This window comes from Cryptomeria japonica, chromosome 11 (genome assembly GCF_030272615.1).
Source record: "Cryptomeria japonica chromosome 11, Sugi_1.0, whole genome shotgun sequence".
In the NCBI taxonomy this organism is placed as follows: Eukaryota; Viridiplantae; Streptophyta; class Pinopsida; order Cupressales; family Cupressaceae; genus Cryptomeria; species Cryptomeria japonica.
This window is the reverse complement of record NC_081415.1, coordinates 610,879,531-610,900,015: the sequence shown is the minus strand read 5'-3', so window position 1 is coordinate 610,900,015 and position 20,485 is coordinate 610,879,531. Positions and strand designations below refer to the sequence as shown.

Here is a 20,485-nt window from a genome sequence, read left to right as displayed (position 1 = left end):
GTGGTCCCTAGTATACCCATTTCTACCACCGCCGGGTGGCGTCCGTTGTTGACTACCAACAACATGGGGTCGACCGCGGGGTTCGTGACCTCCCTAAACGCGGGGTTGGTTGTGGGGCGCACTACCTCCTTTGTTTTTACTTGTGGGGGTACAGAGTTTAAAATAGCCATTTTTAGCTGCGGCATACTCTCCAGGAGGTCTTGAATTTTCACCGGTACCTCTACCTGCAAGATTTGCCGTAAGATTTCCTCTTCTCCCTTCGTCTGTGGTGGACTTGCTGTCTGGTGATTGTTTTGTCCTTGTGCGGCCATTTCTTTTGTGATCTCATCTCTGGCCTCCCGTACTCTCTCGGTCTCTGTGTGGGGATTTGGGTAGGCAATCTTTTTAGCCTGCGCCCTTGTGATTGCCAATACTTCTGCCTTCGTAGGTTCTATGTTTAGAAGGTGTACACCAGGCTTCGGGCAATTTGCGTCCTCGTGGTCGCCTGGCCCGCACCATCGGCAGAGGTGCTGAGTGTTGGCTTCCTTCGTACAATCGCGGGCGAAGTGTCCCCACTGATTGCAGGCCCTACATTGAATCATCGGCCGTCCCTTGGCATCGCACTGGATCCGGTTTTTGTTGTTGTTATTGTTATTGTTTCTTCCGCCGCCGCCGCGTCTATTATCCCGGTATCCTCCAGATGATGCTGTTGTGTTAGTCTGCTGGCCCGTACCCGCTGGTGCGGATGTTGTGGCCTGCTCTGTGAACAACACCTGGTTCAGGCTTCGGGTTTTCATATTGTATGAGCACTCCTTGGTGGAGTGTCCCATCATTTGGCAAATCTCACAGAATGCCTTCTTCGGGCAAGTACCCTTTGTGTGACCATCACTCCTGCAGTCTGTACACCATACTTCAGTTTCTTCCGTCTTACTTGTACTCCCTTTCATGGCCTTGAATTCTCTCAGCATTCGTTCCATGTCCTTCTGGAGCACGTGTACCTTTTTACCTGATCCGCTACTGCTACTGCTCTCTCCGTCAGAATCTTCATCATCGTCAGATGAATATCTATTACTCTTCTTCTTCCTTGATGTTTTGTATTCGCTTTCTAGATCCATCGCCCTATTATAGGCGTCGTCGTATGATGTCGGGGGTACAATCTTCATTTTTTTCCGTAGGGAGGATTTCAATCCTTCCACGAACCATCGTTTTTTTTAGCCCTCAGCAGGCTGGCTCTCCATTTTACCCAAGAGTTCTTTCAATCTCCTGCTGTATGCCCGTACTGTCTCCTTAGTACCTTGCTTGGTACTATATATCTCTGTCACAATTTCGTTGTCATCACGAAGCAACCGGAACTCCTCCGTGAATTCCTTCTGTAGGGTTGCCCATGTGGCCACTTTTTGCTTATCTATATCGGAGTACCAATCTATGGCGACTCCACGTAACGTGGCTGGGAACTGCTGTACCCAGTCATCGTGGTCTGTTACTCCGTTGGCGGACCAAATGGTCTCACATGTACGGCAGTGCCGTAAGGGGTCTTCCTTGCCGTCCCCTGTGAACTTTGGTAACTTTTGTTTGCTCACTATCCCTGGTCGTCTTCCTGGAGGCGGTTGTGTCTGTGTCTGTGTCTGTGGCTGTGTCTGTGGCCCTGCGCTGCTACCTCGGGTAGTGTTGGTGGTGTGTCCTAGAGGTACGGTGTTTTGCCTGTGGCGTGTGGCACCTACACCCGTACTGTTGCCCTCCCCTTCGTTCTGACACGCTCCTACTCCTGCTTCCCGTTGGTGATCTTCACTCCGTGGCGTGAGGGATAAGTTCCTAAACTGGTCCCGAGTCTCCTCGACTAGACTTCGCCGTAACCTTGTTTCTTCTAAAAATTCTTCGTGGCTCCGCGTCCTACGATGATCTGGCAACGCGTAGAAATTTCCGTTGGCCTCTGCACCTTCCGTGACACCTCCTTGGTTCCCCTCAGGCCCCCCTTCAGCAGGTCGTCCTTCGGCAAGTTGCCTCAGCCTCCGTCTACGTTCTACTTGCTGCTCCAGAATCAAAGCCCTCTGCGCGGCCTCCCACTCGTTCGTTTCCGGTTTTCTATTTCTATCTGTATTCAAGAGGTTTGGCATTAATTGTCGCACATTTCCATAACTCTCAATTCTTTAATCAAAACATGTCTTTATTAATTCATCTGCTCAAGTACAACTCGTGTCAATGACACTTTTATTTGAAAATAAGAAGTTCACAGTTCAATTCCCTCCTGGCCTGTCGCCATCTCTTTCCGTGTCCTGTCGGCTGTTCTCTTCGTAGCGTTGCAGGATTTGTTGTCGTCGCTCTTCTTGGGCAATCTCCTCCAGGCAGGCCTGTTGTGCCAGCGATGCCTGTGCAAGCAACCAGGGGAGGTGGTTCATCAACCGGTTTACTGTCGGGCTAACCTCCAGCGCTGTCCACACGGCACTTGGTGGAATTTCTGCCTCCGCTGCTTCTCGTCGAACGTATGTCTGAATGGCCACCTGGAGCAAAATCGAGAATTCTCGTGTTGCCGTGTCTTCTCTTGTGTACAGTTCTGTCTGCGCGTCGTCGGCCTCCGGGTTTACCTCACCAACGGGTAGGCCCATTGTGTCTGTGCGCCATCTGTGTCTTCCGTTCCCGAGTTCGTCTAGGCAACGGCGCCAAATGTTTGCCCTCCCGGGTGACTAACTTAAGACATAAAGGACATAACGCAAAATAATGCCGTAAATATCAGACAAGTGTATTAGATGTTCTATTCATAATCAGTGTATTTTACAAGTTACATTCCAGAGTATAAAAGGGTACCGAGGGGGTGCGAGCGCCAACCGTCGCACCGCAACTTCCACCCCTCGGTTGCCGACTAACCAAAACAATTACACATAATTAACTAATGTTATTCCCGTGTACAATAATGCTGCCAACAGTGAGTGAAGAACTGGCATACTCCGACTCAGAATCTGAGGGTGGAGAGTTTGGTATGGACGAAGGGAGGAAAGGCATGGAACCCAACGATGAAGGGGTGCTTGAGTTGGAAGATGGCTCCGAAGATGAGACGAGTTCCCTGAATGGACTACTCCACTAGCAAATGGAAGATTATGAGGTATTTTCACCAACATGTAATTTTCTTGAAGCTACAACTCTTGGTGAAGAGCAACTGATGAAAGCATGCAAATTATGAATGATACATCCGGTAGCACGGAGATGGAAAGTGGATGGGAAAAGCCCACCAATGAAGGATAGAGGCCGTACAAACAAAGGAGCCTGCACGAAAGGAAATCATACCCATATGGGGTCAGATCCTATGCAAGTGTACTGTCAAAGAATATGGAATTGAGAGAAAAAAATAAACAGAAGGAACTGTACAAGCCACAACGAATTCCATCTCAGCCATACGACACCAGTCGTACACCCTACAGAATAAGGGATCGCACAACAAGGAGACCATACAACCTCAAAGATACGCGCAGAACCTATACCATACACTGCATGGGTACGAAGCAGAACGTTGCACAAGCAAAGTTTGTATGCTGTATGGTGAAGGGAAAGAGTGTCTCACGGGAGGAAGTACTATAGTAGTCCGTACGTCGTACGGTACAAGAGGAGATTGTGCGATTGAAGGCGAGAGTTGTTTGTATGCCAAACTCAATCAGTACGGCCAAGCTGAAGGAGGAATAGACCGCATGTCGTACGGTGTTGAGAGGTCAGCGTACCATGTAACCCATCTGTACGGTACAAGTCGAGAGGAGAATCCGTACGGTGATGTTGAAGGACTAGACCGTATGTCGTACAGTGTTGAGAGGCCAACATACCACATAACCCATACGGAAGAACCGTACCATACAAGTGGTACCAAGGAGGAGATCCCGTATGGACTAGGCCATACAAAGAAAAAAAGCGCGTCGTACATAGCTCAAGCCGTATAGAAGAAGACTATGCTAAAGAGTTCGTATCGTACAAAGAGGATAGGTGGTCCGTACGTAGGCCAAACCGTACGTTGTATGGCTTTGAGGCAGAAATTGCAGAAAATAATCACCAAAGAGGAAGTTGGGAGTCGTACATGGAGGTGCCACATGGGTCGTGCTGGATAGACTTTCACTAGAGACTATGGTTTGACTTCATCAACAATGTTATTTACTTCTCAAAAAATCACAAAAATCATGTGCGCCATGGACGATCGTGTGGTTTTGAAGGTTGTAATTTGGTGTTAGCAGCGAGAGCGCTGCCCCCCAATCCCGCCCTGTACCGCGACAAGGAGCGCACCCTGGGCGCTGCCCCGGGATCCCGCAAGGGGCGCAGGTAGGGGGCGCTGCCCCCAAACTTTACAAGGGGCCCTGCCCCTTGACCCCATGGGGGGCGTTGCCCCCAAACCCTCATTTGATTTGGCAGGTACACTACAAGTTGGGGTTGTCCAGTACAAGTCTGTCTACACTCTTTTCATTAGTCTTTCCAGATATTACTTGATGTTTACTTGTCGTTTACTTGTCATCTGGAAGATGACTTTTTCTTTTGGGGGGGATGATGTAGTCGACATAAATTGCCTATGATTATGTTTGATAATTTAGGTTACCCGACAATGTATTAATTAATTGTATAAGATGGGTTGTCACTCTCAGGTAGTTATGTGTCAGTTGGTTGACGGTTGTGTACCTCTCGACAACTATCGGATCCTTTAAATATGTCGTGTACCGCCAAGGAAGGGAGGACGGTATACGCTGATCTATTGTAATCCTTGGTCGACCATCTTTGGTCTTCTTCTTTGTAATAATTGCATGTGCGAATAAGGATATATTTTACTGTCGTATCTGGTATGCATTGTTATGTATGTTATTATTTTTTGTATTTAATTATTCCGTTGTACCAGCAAACACACTTCAGTGATGATTTTTCAAGTGATTATTGGTTTGACTTTCAAACAGAAACTATGGAGAAGATTGTGCAGGATAGTTTCAGCCTTTTTGATATGGAGAGTCATTTGTTTAGGGAATCAACCACTCATGAGGTAACAATGAGCATACTCTTTTAGAAAAACCATCAGCTTGTAAATCCATGATATCTAGGTGTTTTGGCATAAAAATATTATGAAGAACCAGTTTGTGATGAATTTCTTTTTGACCTAAGTGTTGTCCTAACCTTAGAGCATAAACTATACAAAGAAGATGCAATAGATGTAGCTGTTTTTGAGAGGCATGAACTTGTAGATAAATCAGAAAATTTAATGCATGGAGCTGATTTTGATCAGAGGCCTAGTGAATCACATAAATTGAAGAATCATCTACCAGCCATGAAAGAAGAAAGGACAACCCTAGGAACCTATAAAGATAGGACAAACTTTGAAGAAGAAGCACAGGATACTTGCAGCAGCTATGGTGGTACTGTTGAAAGGTATGGAGTTAATTCTGAGCCTAATAACAATAGTTTATTAACTTCGCACTATATTGACATTAATGGAGATGGTTGGAAGAAATAATTATTGATGACAGCTGAAAACAAGGTGTGACATTATCTAAGTTCGATGGCACCAAATTCTTGTTCAAAATTTCATCGAAAAGACACAGAGATCAATGTGAACAAAATATTACCCTTGTTGATTTGCAAATAATAAAGAGCACAATGGAGGAAGTGAAATCAGCATTCTTGCATATGATTAGAGATAGAGATATGGCTACCAAACTTGCACATGAGATTTAACTACATCCAAGGAAATAAGGGCAAAGGTCGAAGAGCTCACCTATGAGCTTAAAGCAACTAAAGACTCATTTAACAACACCCAAATAGCATTAATTAAAGCAGAAAATCAGCTTTATGTGGAAAGGTAATTCAGGGAGAAAGAGAACGAGGAAAGGGCCAAGGACATTAGACAAGTAATTAGCATCCAAGAGGAGTTTTATCTAGTTTGTTTTTCCAGGAAATCGGAAAATGGAAGTTTGGATCAGCAGGAGGATTAGGTTGAGCATGAGGATAATGATGGTATTCAGTTTGTTGATAACTCATTGTTTGAAATGGATGTAGAGATATATTTTGAAAATCCACTTTTTGAGTTGGGTGATAGAGCATTTTCTGATTTCTGTAATATGGTTGGTGATAACCATAGGATTTGGGATCTAGGTGAAATTGTCAGCTGTGGTATTGACTCAAGATTGGAGTTGTGGACAAGATTACAGAGTTGGAGCTGCTTTCCACCTTTTAATCAATCAGCATAGGACTTTGGTTTCTTGCATGTAGATGGATTGGCCAATATTTCCAGCCAAACAGTGTAGCTTTATTCAATTGGAGTTGAATGGCAGAGGTGGTCATTGAATAAGTACCCTCAATCTTTTCCATGCTCACATCCTTCGTGTATACAGAAGTTTTTCGTTATGACAATTGCTGTCCCAACATTACAATGCTGATTATGGCAACATTAGTTAGTGAGCAGATTGATTTTGAGTACTTGCAAGTTTTTTGGCAATACAGTGTTGGAGATTCTTCTGATATGGTGCATTCATTTCTAACTTCCACATTGGTGACTCATGGTCATTGCAGTCATTCCATGTTGCTGGTTGGTATATCTTCAAATGGTGCATTGATGATTGCAGGCAGAGAAACGGGACTCGCCCAAACTCAGCGAGTCCGGGTCCAAGTTTGCCGAGCTCGACCAAGTCCAAGAGGCGAACTCGGCAAACTCGCCGAGTTGGCGAGTTTGGCATAAAATCGCCAAACTCGGTGAGTCTCGTTCCTGGGACTCGGCTGGCCGGTTGGGCTTAAAAAAAGGCCAAAAAAAACATTTTAAAAAGTTTTTTTTAACTTCTTTTTTTTTGTTATTTATCCTTAGCCCCTAAAAGTGAACTTCATTTCATTCATTTGGCAAAATAGGAGGAGATAAGTGAGTTGTGAAGAAAAACAAGGGTGCATTGAAGAAAAACCAGCAAGGAGGAAGCTCAAGATTTCTTCCATTTATCACATTGGGGCTGCATTGTGTTTGGATTTGGTGCATCAAGAGTTGGATAGGAAGAGTTTGCAGCTCATTTCAAGCTTGTTGTAAGAGGTAAGATTGCTTTTTTGGAGATTTTTTTGTTTCTTGTATGCAAAAATTTCATTTTCTATTCATTTCTTTTGAAAGTTTTACATTTTTTTCCAAAATCTTTTGTATGTTACTATGTAGGGTTTGTAAAAAGAAATTTAAAAGTAGGGTTTGAAATTTTGATCAAAACCCTACTTTTTTTAAAAAAAAATTTACAAACCCTACCTTAGTTTTTTTGAAAAAAATGTATAATGAGAATGAATTCACAACAAAGAATGAATGTATTAAATTTTTTTTGTATTTGTAATGTCTTATGACTTATAATTTATTGCAGCAACCTTCACTTTCTTATTTGCCTCAAGTTTCACAAAACTATCATACAATGTCTTCTTCTAGACCCCCAATTAGAAAGGACCCCGCTTGGAAATTTCACGAAGATTTTCCTAGGCAAAGAAAGGGGCAGACAAAATGTATGTTTTGCAAAACAATATTCCATGGAGGCATTTATAGATTGAAATACCATATTGCTTGTGTGTGTGGCCATGATGCTGACCCATGCATTGAAGCAACAATTGAGGCCATACACGAGTGCTATGTAATGGTTGAAGCAATTGAAAACAAAAAGAAGCAAAAGGAGGATCTCGCGGCCATTGGAAGTGGGACAGCTTTAGGTTGTGTTGGAGGGCCTTTTTCTATGCCTCCACATCGTCCCACTCACCATGCTACTGTTGGTGGTAGTGCTTCTTCTGCAGGTGCCACTACTCATGTTCCTAACACTACCAGTGGTAGTGGGAGTGTTAGCATTGGACCTAGAATTCGTAAATCTAAGTTGGATACCTTCTTTGTGCCTCGCACTACTCCTGGGTCCCAACAGTCGCTTGAGAGCATGGATTGGAACAAGGAGGTCCATGATGCTGCTAAAATGGCAGTTGGCAGGTTTTGGGTCTACGACAGTGTTCCATTCTTTACAGCCAGGTGAATGTTTTATGTTTGATTGTTTTAATTTTTATACTTTGATTCTTCGTTTTATATTTTCGTACATACTTAACTTATCTCATTTAATTTATCTGTGACAGGTCTCCTTATTGGCAAGAAGTGATTGATGCCCTTACCATATGCGAGGCGGGGTTCAAAGCCCCTTCTGAGTTTGATTTGAGGGGACCCATTTTGACTCAATTGGTGAATGATGTGAAGAAGGAATTAGGTGAACAATGCCAGATATGGAGCACTAAAGGTTGCACCCTCATGACTGATGGTTGGACGGATAGGAGAAATAGAACTCTCCTTAATTTTCTTGTTTCTTCCGCAGGTGATTGATTAATTTTAGTTTCATTTAGTCATTAATTTTTTATTTTTCATTTAATGATTTACTGAATGATCATTGATCTTGCTTTATTTTTTTATTTTAGGGGGCACCGTTTTCATCAAGTCATTGATGCCTCCGCCCATTGCAAGAATGCCACCTACCTATGTGAGCAGATAGAGGAGGTGATTGATGAGGTGGGCGAGGAGAATGTAGTACAGGTGGTGACTGACAACGTAGCAAATTATGTTGCTGCAGGTAAACTTTTGATTACAAATACAAACTAATTTTGTTTGCAAATTAATTACTATTTTGTAACTTCATTAATTACAATGCAACAAACTATGTTGCTGCAGGTAGACTATTGATGGAGAGGCGCCCATCTATAGTTTGGATTCCATGTGTCACCCATTGCATTGACCTCATGTTGGAGGATATTGGAAAATTCCCATGGGTCAAGAGATTTGTAGAAAGGGTGAGAAATGTGTGCAAATTTGTATATAATCATTCATGGGTGTTGGCTCTTATGAGACAATACATAGAGCAGAAGGAGTTAGCTCGTCCAGGAATCACAAGATTTGCCACAAACTTCATCACATTGCAGTCCATGCTTCGCTGTAAGTCGGCCTTGAGACATATTATTGTTGATGAGGAGTGGTCTTCCTCATCCTAAGCTGCCACCCCTGCAGGGAAAGATATGGCAGACTACATTTTTGATGAGCAAGACTTTTGGATCCTTGGTGATGAGATAGTGAAGGTAAATTTTTTATAAATTCTACAATTTAACTTTTTGTTTTATAACTTATTCATCATAGTCTCTTATTTGCTCATTTTTCTAAATTACACAATATTTTCAATTATGCAGTTTGTTAAGCCCTTGGTGGTTCTGTTGCGAGTTGCAGATGGAGAAAAGCCCACAATGGGCTACATATATGAGGGCATGGATAGGGCAAAGGAGGGCATCAAATCTGTCTATGAAGGAGATGAGAGCAAGTATGGTCCCATTTGGGAGATCATTGATAGTAGATGGCATCATCAGCTTCATAAGCACATCCATGCAGCAGCCTATTATCTGAATCCGACATTCCATTTTAGCTCTACTTTCAAGGCTGATTTGGAGGTCCTTAATGGGCTATACTCAATCATGGAGAAGATGGCACTTGCTGGTTCTACTCAGACAGAGCTTATTCGAGAGCTACACTTGTTCTCAAATGCACAAGAGGAGAGCTTCTCTCGTCCTATCGCCAAAGAAAGTAGGACAACTATGATGCTAGGTAAAAATAAATTGTAAGGCTTAATTTTAGTTTTATTGTATATTGTTAAATGAGTTTATGAGTGAGACTAATTTTATTTATTTTTCTCATTTCAAACTTAGATAATTGGTGGAGCTCTTTTGGCCCAATGACACCAAATATTCAGAAGTTGGCCATTCGCATCTTAAGCCAACCATGCAACGCATCTGGTTGTGAGCGCAATTGGAGTATATTTGAGCACATACACTCCAAGAGCCGCAATAGATTATCCGTGGAGAAGATGAATGATCTCGTCTTTGTTCACTACAACCTCTGCCTGAGAATGAGAAAGAATGCATTAGCTGACATCTCTCCTATCATTCTAGATGAGATTGATCCTGATGCAGAGTGGGCCACTAAGACAGATCCTACGGCCGTCTTTAGTGATGATGACACTGATTGGATCGACCAGGTAGATATAGAGGCTGAGGTTGTAGCCATGGCAGAGGAGGAGCGGAGAGCACAAGAAGAGATAGGAGATTCAGAGGCAGATAGTGATAGTGACACAGATGTTCTTGATGTTGGTGAGCATGGCATGGTGTCACGTGGAGCGGCTATGGCTGTCGAATCATCCAGGACCTACCTTAGACGCCTTCACAGGGGGTCGGAGTCAGAGGGTGCACACTCCTCTGAGCCATAGGCTTGTAGTTGTATTTACCTTTGGTATTTGTATGGAACATTTGATGATGATCATATGATGACATGGATTTTTTATTCCATGAGTTTTGTAATATTGTATACATTTGACAATATTTATATATCTATGTTTGTTATTTCCTTCAGCTACAATTTGTGTTTATGCTTATGTGATTGATGTATACTTGTGTATGTAATCAAATGAGTCGAGTTTGATGATGTTATTGTGTCTTTAAGGTGTATTCAATAAAGGGTGCATGAAACAAGTTTTAAATCTTTAAAAATCTCTAAATTTCTTGAGTTTTTCACTTTCCGAAGTCCAGCCGAGTCTGACTCCGAGTTTGAGTCCTGTTTCTTTGATTGCAAGTGATTTTGTGAGTTAGTGTGCTTGAGACTTTTTTTTTTTAACACTCAAAGATTAAGTGTTAATGAGGTGCTTTCAGTTTATGATAGTAGAAATATTCCTAGAATAGATATGAATCAAATTTTCAGATTTATGATTGTTGTCATCTTTTGCATCAGCCACTTGGCAAGGGCTAATCAGCATCCTTTCTTGGACACCATGATGAGATATGATGAAGAACATGTTTTCTTGTTGAGTAGATAATTTTTCCTATTGGATAGTGGGATTGTTGATGTAGGCTATACTAAGATGCTTTGGCAAGAGACCTCTCATGGTATAGAATTTAAGCCTTACGAGTATCCTAGTTTGGTTTCAGAAGATGATTACACTATTGGGTTACGGAAGAGGAGATTGCAGACTTTGAACAATGGGTTTCCAACTATATCATCTCGAGTTTCCAAGATGGGGATGACAGGGGATGGCGGGATGAGTTCTCGGGACGACAATTTTTTTTGCCAAATTTGGGGACAGAGGGGGGTTGGGGGGGGACAAAGTGGACGGCTATATCAAATATAGGGAAAATTCAAAATATATAGGGAAATTTTTAATCTAGATATGAAAACATGGATAAAGCATGCATATATGCATTATATTCATATGAAAACATGGATAGCATGTGTATGATACTATGAAAAAATTTAGAATGTGAAGTTTGAACATATAACATTTGTTTTCAAAATTCATTGTCAATACTCAATATGCATTCATAATCCAGAATTCATTGTCAATATGCATGTGATATCAAAGAAATGACATACAAAATGCCCAAAGGCTACACTACTGACATATAGTTTCATTGTCAATTACGATATAAAAATACAAAAGACAAAGTACACTGCTGCCCCTAATCTGCATCTCCTAACATTGCATCAAAATCAGAGTCCTTTGAGTCTTTGCCATTGTCATGATCTACGCCCACCTCATCTAACGAACTATCTACCAGCTATCTACCCCAAGTCTGTCTACAAATCATCCTGCCTTCACCATTTCTAGCTATCTATCACCACTATATCAGTCCATTAATACATATTCCCCTGCAATCCATTATATTGAAACATATTCTGCAAGTCTACACAAAATGGCATCCCTATCGACCTATATACCCATATTGTGATAAAAAAACAACCCAAAATATGGGACTTGTCCCAAATTTGGCACCCTTCCCCTGCAGTGTACATACATTGCATCATTTACAGAAATTACCAAATGATTTAACCAAAAAACCTTAACCCTACAGAGCCTAGGCCTGGCCAAGAGCCTTCATAGCATCCACATTCACCGGGCAATTCAAACCGCACGCATTGTGAGCCTCCAACAACTCCACAAAAGGGAAAGCCACACCAGAAGCACCCGTGTCACTGCCCTCAACTGCAACTGAGCCCAAGTCCTCAACATCACTCACCAATCATTCAGAAGCCAAATATTTGTATAGCCACCTAGCTCCACCTTTGTTAAATCCACCATTTTCTTGAGAAACAGAGCTTTTCTGTCCACTGTCGTCTACTTCTGCACCACTCTTGCTTCACCCACTAGGGGACCAAAATTGGGTATTCTTCACGTCTTTTCCCCTTCGGCAAACCACATAGTAATCCTTTGGCAACGGGGTCATTCCCATTTCAACCATGTTCTCTAGTATATTTTCAAGCTCTCCTAAGTAGCACTTTTTCACTAATTTCCTGCACAATGCACCCACCATTTCGTTGCCTTCCCGAACATTAATGACGCTCACCACAAACATCACAGAGATGTTTGTGTTGACCTTATATCTATGCTTGTCCTTCAAAAACTCCTCACCTAATATCCTCTGGACGGCGTGCACTACCATCTCATGCCTTGCATAAAAGACTTGCTTTAATCTTTTCTTAGAGACATCACCAAAAAACGACATTTGTTTCTTCCTACAGCATAAACACACAGGTGTAGGAAAAGGGGACATTATAGCCTAGTCAATAAAAAAATTTTAAATATTCTTCTTTGTAAATATTGCATTATGCCTTCAACAATGAAATTACTCATTGAATTTGCAAATTCATTTAATTAATATCATTAGATGTGCTTTTTCATACATTTTTTGGGATTCATATAATGTACTTCATAGACTTAACCATAGCTGTGTAACCTCAGGGCCTCTTCCCGTAAGTACAATGCCAATTATGTTACATCCTTCTGCAATGTGGTGTCATCCAGATTGTTTTCCCGTGACATGGGTGTTACCATTGCAACATTCTATGCATCTCACGAGTACTAGCTATTGCTACACATGTCACTATCCCTCCCTATGATGCAGGATTATGTTACAATTCCAATTATGTTGCATCCTGCTGCAATGTAGTGTCATCCAGACTATTTTTCCATGACGTGGATGCTACCATTGCAACCTTGTATGCACCTCACCACTACTAACTATTACTCCGCATGTCACCATCTCTCCCCATGATGTAGGATTGCCAAATACTTATGAAAAATAAAAAATCATGAGCACAGTATCTACTCACTATCGAACATTTTTAAAGTCCATATAAATAATGTCAAGAAATGCTTGCTTTTAAAATTTCACATGAAAAGAGGTACAATGCAATAGAATTCTCACCTTAAATTTGTTCATTACTTGTTGATCACAATATCATCTTGCACATCTTATTTGATTCAACCTAAAGAAGACATTTTCAATTAATGTAATTTGTTACCCACTTGATTCTGTATTTATATCCTGAGGGCATATTCAGAGTCGCTTCTGATTCTGTTTTCTAGAAAAAAGCAACAAATATTTAGTATGAAGTCTTCTTGTCTTCAAATAAATATGCATCATAATAATTTTCATGATTCTGCAGGTATATTGAAGAGGGGGGTTTAACAGGTGAGAGAAAGAGGTGGGTACCTCGTGGACGTCCTCTTGATCCTGATTGTGAAGGGTTTTTCTACTCACATCCAGTTGAAATATCATATAAACAGCGTTGCATTGAGAATTCAAAAACATACAATAAAAGGCTCCTGACAAAGCTGTTGAGTGAAGGAGAAGGTTCCCTAGGAGCAGATGTGACAAAAAAGGATATTCATAGATTGGCGGAGAAGATAAAGATGGATGTAGTTGGTAATAGTCCACTTATTGTACAAAGGCCTAAAGCTGCCAGCAAAATGTTGGTATCTGAGTTAAAAGAGGAACTGGAGGGTCAAGGTGAGCCTACAGATGGAAACAGGCAAGAGCTTTATCAGAGAGTGCAGAAAAAGAGGAGGATAAACAGAGCAAAAGGCATACCTCTTTGGGTTCCACCAGCTAAGAATGAGGAAAATGAGGTAACTGATAATGTATACTTTTTAGATTTTAGATTTAGAATTTTAATTATTTTTGTATCCACGTGTTCGTATTTCTTGTGACCTATGCCATGAGACATTTAGCAAATAGACAGACATAAGAGTTCCCTGAAGAGAGCTCTTGCAAATGTGTATTGTGTAGCCTATCCAGCCTGACTTCTAATGTTATCTATATGCTACATGCAAGACTGTAATTTGATGCCTGTATTCTTGTTTGTGAGGAATTTTTACAATCACATAGTAATTAAGAGTTGTGCCCGATTAGAATGAGAACCTTGTATAGTTTATGAAATCTTAACATTAGAGAGTTCATCTGCTTCATACATATTTGGATTGAGAAAGGATCTTTTTTTCAGGTGGATGATGAACTTCAAGAGTTAGTTTCCCAACTACAGGCAAGCTATGCAAAGGAGGACAATGAATATTGGAGGAATCGTTTTAGGTACTTTACAGGTGAAATTGTCGAGGATGGAAAGCAAGTTGAAAAAGAAGCTGCAAGTCCTGTGCTTTCAGAAGATAATGGCAAGGAGGCTACAGAATCAAAAGTTGGAACAGACAATGTAGATGAGAATGTGAGTGACAAGGATGGAGATGAGGATAAAGGTGACAAAGATGAAGATGAGGAAGAAGCCGTAGCTGGTTTTGAAGAGGATCTAAGCAAGCAACCACTTAAGCTGATTAGTCAAAAACTAGCCAGTGATGGAGAAAACCAACAAGTAGAATCCGAAACAGAGTCTCCAGAAGAGACTGAAGAGATATGGGTAGCTGCGTGAAACTCATATACATTTACCTATAGTTTCTATGTTGACATAGTATAAAAATGCTAATATGTCGTTTTATATTTTATTATTTTTAATGAAAGCCTGATATGCTTGTGTTACTATTAAGGTTAAGATAATGTATGATGTCATATTGAATTAATGTCAGACACTTCTAGAAACACAATTAGATGCAAATCATCTCCAAACAAATTAAATATATGGCAACATAGAATGTAAAGAGATTTGTTAGTTGAATATGATACTGTTTATTACCTAACATAACTGGTTGACTCCCATGAAGTAGATTATTTATCAATATATGGGCTGTTTTGTATCTTAACAGGAAGATCCAGATGAACCATGGTATCTCAAAGCAACGATAGAGGAAATATGCAAATATCTTAAGTACCAAATGAGGTTCGATGCCTCAGAGATGTATACTATTGAAGATGCTTGGGGATGGACATGGGAAAAGGAACATAGAACTAAAGTTCCAGAGACATGGACACAGGAAAAAGAAGTGAAGATTGCGATGGAAATAATGGAGAAGGCAAGCTCCCATTTTTTCCAGTCTATTTAATTAAGTTGTGAACTTTTCTGGATTCTTGTTTTATTATTTCTATTAGGATGCCACATCCATTATGTACTGCTCTGTGTCTGCTTTAAAGTTTATTGTATCTAGGATAACTTTTCTAAGATACTCCTTGAGTGCTCTTCACTAACACTTTCGTCTCTTTCTGGCCAACTCCTCTCCACTTGGCATCAATTGTTGGAATCACAACCAGCAACTGGCATGTGTGTTTATAATTTTGCTTGCATCTACAAAACATCAAAATATTTTAATTTGTCAACTCAATCTTAAACTTTTTACATTCTTTGGTGAACCCCACTATACATAACAAAACAATCTATTAGGTAAATTTTTTTTGATGTGAACGCCATCAATGTTCTTTGTAATCACCCTATTTAGAGAAAAAAATTCACTTGCTCACTCTATAGGCTTGACTATTTCTGGTCTAAAGTCTTATTTTGGCATGATATTTCCGTACATTCCTAAAATTTAATTTGGGTATGATATTTGCATGCACACTTCTAGAAGTTGCATAAAAATTAAAACTAAAGAAGCACTTCTTTTGATAAAGAAACGATAGATAAATATGGTTGAGTAAGTATCACAAGATTCCACAAACAAGCCTAAAATTCCTTATACAATTTCAAAAAAGTTGGTCCAATCGCATTGCAAATTTTCCTTAGAACTCCAATAGAAAACTTTCCAATCCTTAATGGCTGCCTTCAACTCAGCCAAATCTATATTCTCTAGAAGAATAAGCTCTTCAAAGGATTCCAACTCTTGGGAAACACCCTATTTGAAAAGATCAGTTGACATGTATTGTATGTTAAGTGATCACATTGCACATAAACAGTTATCTTCATGAACAGTCAGACAATTATGATGACCACTATAATATTACTTACCTGCTTATAGAACAAAATTTTCTCCATTTTCTGACCTTGGAACTCTGCTTCCTTTTTCCTTTCTGAAATTTGTAAACAAAGTTTAGAGCCATGTGATTCTTGTATCTAACAGTTTGACCATTAGAGGATACCAACATGATTAAGCAATATGAATGAATATGAAATTTTTGATCAGATTATAGAATTGACTTATCTACCTAATGTTGCAATTGCATTATGAACACTAATGACTACATGGACACTCTTGAGTTTTTGGTTTTACCCTACCCAAGTTGTTTGTGATGGCAATCTCTTATTTAGTTTGGCTTCTGGTTAGGTCATTGAAGTAGGTGGTACTCCCACTATTGGAGATTGTGCTATGGTATTGCGAGCAGCCATAAGAGTTCCACTTCCTTCGGCTATGGTGTCAATCTTACGAAGAGCACATAGCCTTGGATATATTTTTGGCAGGTTGGTAATTAAATTGTATTCTTTTTGTAAATTCATCTTCAAACCGAGCATATGCCTCTGTTGTTTATTGAATTTCTTTGTTTTTTTCAATTTGTTTTATGCAGTCCACTATATGATGAAGTGATTACTCTCTGTATGGATATTTGCGAACGGGATGCTGCAATTGCCATTGTTACAGATCTTGAAGAAGCTGGTATCACTGTTCCAAATGAAACTCTAGACAGAGTCCTTCAGGAATCTAATCCGGAAGGGGATGATCCCACTGCCGATTCATAAACATGTTATAATTGTTCAGGTTGGCCAATCTAGTTGCACAGTTGGATCTTACTTGTAAGAAGGAAAAAGGCCTTCTCACGAATAGTAGCCTCCCAATGATTCTAAACAGACATACTTACCTTATCTGCCTGGTTCTCTACCTTGAAAGATGCAGAAAATTTTGTGGAAAAAGAGATTGATCTTCATTAAATGGTTATTTTTTCATCTTTGCTTGGGAGGATCTCTCCATCTATCTCACTATCCCAAGCAGATGGATGCATTTTGCAGAGCTGTTTGCGAACAGAATGTCCTCTCAAGTTTGATTCCTTTGAAACATTACCTGACTTACAAGCATAGGTCATCATAAGTTGACAGTAGATCTTGAGATTGTAAAGCACAACAGAGGTTGAAGTTCAATTCTCGATGTATCATGAACGAAGATTAAAACACAGTCCTTGGTTTGGAGCCTATTTAGATGGTAGCCATGATGATTTTTCAACCTTAGAGGCTGGGTCTGTCCATAACTTCCCAAGTGCTCATAAGTTTGAGCATGTAGTGTAAAGATGGGAAAAGCTCTATTATAGACTGGACATACCAGAGACGCATTAACTGTCATAAATGATGATCAATCATGGCATTAATCAAAGTTTATATGTACTTATGTTTCTTTTCCTGTTCCAGAGCAACTGATGTTAAAAAGGGAGATGTTATTAGTGTAAGAGAGATTAAGCTAGCCTAAATTTGTACTTTGCCATCATGGTAGCCAGATATATTAGTGGACAAGAAGAACTCATCTGATATGGGTTAAAAATACTCGTCTTGAATTTACAGTATCCCTGTCAATCTGTATAAGGAAAAGTCTCTTCTAATAAGAAGATTTTTTGTTTTAATTCACATATCATGAAGGTTATTATGTTCAGAATTCCGTTACTCTACAGATTGAGGTACTTATAGCTCCCGCTTGTGTACTATGGCAATAAGGATTGATCAGTAAATGATTTAATTAGTTCTTCATCAAGAGAGTGAAATTCCTATAAAGAATACATATTTGTATTTTCAGGTGTCTGAAGTGCACGAGTGAAGTACATAGTCAAGAAGAATGGCCCACGTGAGCACCTAAAACGAAAGGAAGAACCAAGAAATATGAGCACAAATGTTGAAGTATAGAAGGGAGTCAAAGTATGCCGCCACTAATGACACAAAAAAGCAAACATGCATTGGGGTATTTAGGTTCAAGATAAAAAAAAGTCATGCTTGAACCTCAGAAGTGAAGCTTGTGAAATCAATATCAATTTCTCACTAGAGAATATATTTTAGAGAATGATTTGATTGATAGAGCTTTCTGAAGTACTTGTAGCACTGATTTTGGCAATTTTGTCTATATGAAGCTTTATTTTAAATTTAAATTATATTAATTATAAACTCTTTTAAGTATATTTATTTAAAAGATGTTAAGAGATATAATATAATTATTAAAAAAATTGTAAAATGAATATTAATTAAATTATTATTAACAATTAGTGCATATATATGGATGGCTAGCAATTTTTTGTTGAGTTTGTGTCTTACTATAATCTACCTCTTCTCATTATTGTACTTATGGCTAGCAAATTTATGTTGAGAGTTTGTGTGACATACTTGGCTAGCAAATTTATGTTGAGAGTTTGTGTGACATACTTGTCTTATTATAATCCAACTTTTCTTATTATCGAAGAATTGAAGTAGATAGTCATGATAGAAACACGTGAATTTTAAATGAATGGGGATTTAGAATAAAAATAAAGAGACATGTTATCAGAATTGACATTAGTTTTAGTCATGTAATTTCAAACATCATATGAGAGCCATTTTATACCTTTGGTAATGGTTATCTGATCAACCCTTGTTATAAAGGGATATAGTAAAGGGAAAAAAAGGTTTTCTTAAAGAGAAAAAAATGTGTATTGAATCTAGGCAATCCAAAATGATTTGGAGAGATGACGAAAACTATAAGAACTGCAAATTATGTTGTAGATCAAAAAATAAAAATAATCAAAATAATCAATTGAGGTGTCCTTACATTGTGTGTCCAAGAAATGGGAACAAGTGAAGTGTTGCAAAGTTGGCAATTGTGGTAAAGATATAAATTATCACTTCTTATCTCAAAATACATAGACCTATTGCTAGTAGGTGCATTCTAATTTGAATAAAGGGTGGAGATTTGATCAAATCTTGATGGATGGTAAAGATAGAAATGGCTCTTTTTAGAACCTTGTGTACATGGAGCCATGTCTTAGATTTAGATTCTTTTGCAAGATTGAACTTCAATTAATTTAATCAATTTTTCGAGTAATGTGTAAATAATTTATTAGTTGACTAAATTTAATTTGTTTATTCAATTACTTGTGAAGAGGAATCAAGAGGAATTAAATAAATATAGATCTATTGTTTAATTTATTGTAGAATATTAGAAAAATTATTGAATTAATTAAATAAATATTATTTATTCAATTAAGGTGGGAATTTAAAAGAAAAGGCTAAATGAATTATATTAATTCAATAATTATTAGTCAATTTATTTAATTTATTGGAGAATGTTGAAATTACAATTGAATTAAGGTGGGAATATTAGAAGAAAAAGTTGAATGGGTGAAATTAATTGAATAAATAATGGCAATGTATCCAATTAATCTTGGAAGAAAAACTAGATTGTTTTTTTTTTTTTTGATTGATTGGTTAATGGTACTTATATTAATTTTTCCATAAAATTACATTTTCATCCAGTTTTAATGTCCATAACTTTCTTACGGCAAAGTTTGATAATCTATAAAAAAGATCATGCCCCTTATCTTAGATTGACATTACTACCCCTACCCAAACAACCACCATAATCTGCTAATCATCATTTAGATAGAGTCAAAATCTCATACGAGAATTTACTAACAAAATATGAACCCATAACACTATTATGATGCTACAACTATTTCCTTGCCTTTATTGCTCATAGCCCTTCCACCATCCACTGCCACCCCTAGATCTCTTCAACATCGTTGTGCTCTGGTGGGAAACCTATATACAGTGTCGTCCTTGTCTTCTTTGAAACTCTTGGTCAACCTCGTTTGCCTCTTGAAGAGGTCTTCGTCGTTCGTGAGGGCCTCATATCATAGGGACCCCACTTCTCCAGTTCCCTTCTAATCCCTTGTCGTTTGCGTGCTAGTACGTACTCATTTACACCATGCATGCCAATTTGAGCATAGGCTTGACGAACTTCGTTGTTGCAGTTTGTGCTCCATGTGAGATATGGGTGCAAGGGAGGATGGAACTCTCTATGGAGCCAAGGACCGTCAGGATAGACAAAACCCTTCCCATCCCACGTCATCTTCATGAAGCTTTCAAAGCCTCCGAGTGCAATCATGGTGGGAGGGTCCTCAAAGAGAACAATCTATATCGTGCACCAAGAGTTACACAGCAGAAACAACTCGAAGTGATGGAGGCAATGCAGAAACAAACTATATTATATCATGAAAATCAGTTACAAACTTCTAGCAACATCTAGGCTCACAGGCCTAAGTACAAAACATGCGTGTTATGCAACATACGGGCTCAAACAAGAATGTGAGTCAACTCCGGACCTCCTAATCC

The 20,485-nt window shown here is 39.3% G+C and overlaps 3 protein-coding genes across 5 annotated transcripts in view; all 3 read left to right on the top strand.

Annotated features, from left to right (window-relative positions):
• LOC131046250 (uncharacterized) overlaps nt 1-18,298 on the top strand; it is a 283,384-nt gene extending 265,086 nt beyond the window's left edge. For 2 of the 3 annotated variants that reach the window (XM_057979935.2, XM_057979934.2), the window contains 5 exons: nt 13,442-13,904; nt 14,279-14,683; nt 15,027-15,233; nt 16,476-16,609; nt 16,714-18,298. In XM_057979935.2, the coding sequence (XP_057835918.2) occupies nt 13,442-13,904; nt 14,279-14,683; nt 15,027-15,233; nt 16,476-16,609; nt 16,714-16,885 (1,381 nt within the window). In that variant the 3' untranslated portion in view covers nt 16,886-18,298. The remainder of the gene's footprint in view (nt 1-13,441; nt 13,905-14,278; nt 14,684-15,026; nt 15,234-16,475; nt 16,610-16,713) is intronic. The other variant, XR_009105959.2, reaches the window with a different exon arrangement.
• On the top strand, nt 7,321-8,707 carry LOC131046251 (uncharacterized). Its single transcript, XM_057979936.2, has 4 exons — nt 7,321-7,951; nt 8,053-8,285; nt 8,386-8,537; nt 8,636-8,707. The coding sequence occupies exons 1-3, from the start codon at nt 7,359-7,361 to the stop codon at nt 8,457-8,459; spliced, it is 900 nt and encodes a 299-aa protein (XP_057835919.2). The 5' UTR covers nt 7,321-7,358; the 3' UTR covers nt 8,460-8,537; nt 8,636-8,707.
• LOC131859778 (uncharacterized) lies at nt 8,901-10,369 on the top strand. Its single transcript, XM_059213829.1, has 3 exons — nt 8,901-9,036; nt 9,145-9,553; nt 9,655-10,369. Exons 1-3 carry the CDS (start codon nt 8,977-8,979, stop codon nt 10,209-10,211), a joined length of 1,026 nt encoding a protein of 341 aa, XP_059069812.1. The 5' UTR covers nt 8,901-8,976; the 3' UTR covers nt 10,212-10,369.
• Nucleotides 18,299-20,485: the final 2,187 nt, after the last annotated feature.

Coding starts and splice junctions, on each gene's coding strand:
- LOC131046251 (XM_057979936.2), top strand. CDS start 7,359: ATGTCTTCTTCTAGACCCCCAATTAGAAAGGACCCCGCTTGGAAATTT. Junction 7,952..8,052: donor GTTCCATTCTTTACAGCCAG/GTGAATGTTTTA, acceptor TATCTGTGACAG/GTCTCCTTATTGGCAAGAAG. Junction 8,286..8,385: donor TTTTCTTGTTTCTTCCGCAG/GTGATTGATTAA, acceptor TTTTTATTTTAG/GGGGCACCGTTTTCATCAAG.
- LOC131859778 (XM_059213829.1), top strand. CDS start 8,977: ATGGCAGACTACATTTTTGATGAGCAAGACTTTTGGATCCTTGGTGAT. Junction 9,037..9,144: donor TTGGTGATGAGATAGTGAAG/GTAAATTTTTTA, acceptor TCAATTATGCAG/TTTGTTAAGCCCTTGGTGGT. Junction 9,554..9,654: donor TAGGACAACTATGATGCTAG/GTAAAAATAAAT, acceptor TTTCAAACTTAG/ATAATTGGTGGAGCTCTTTT.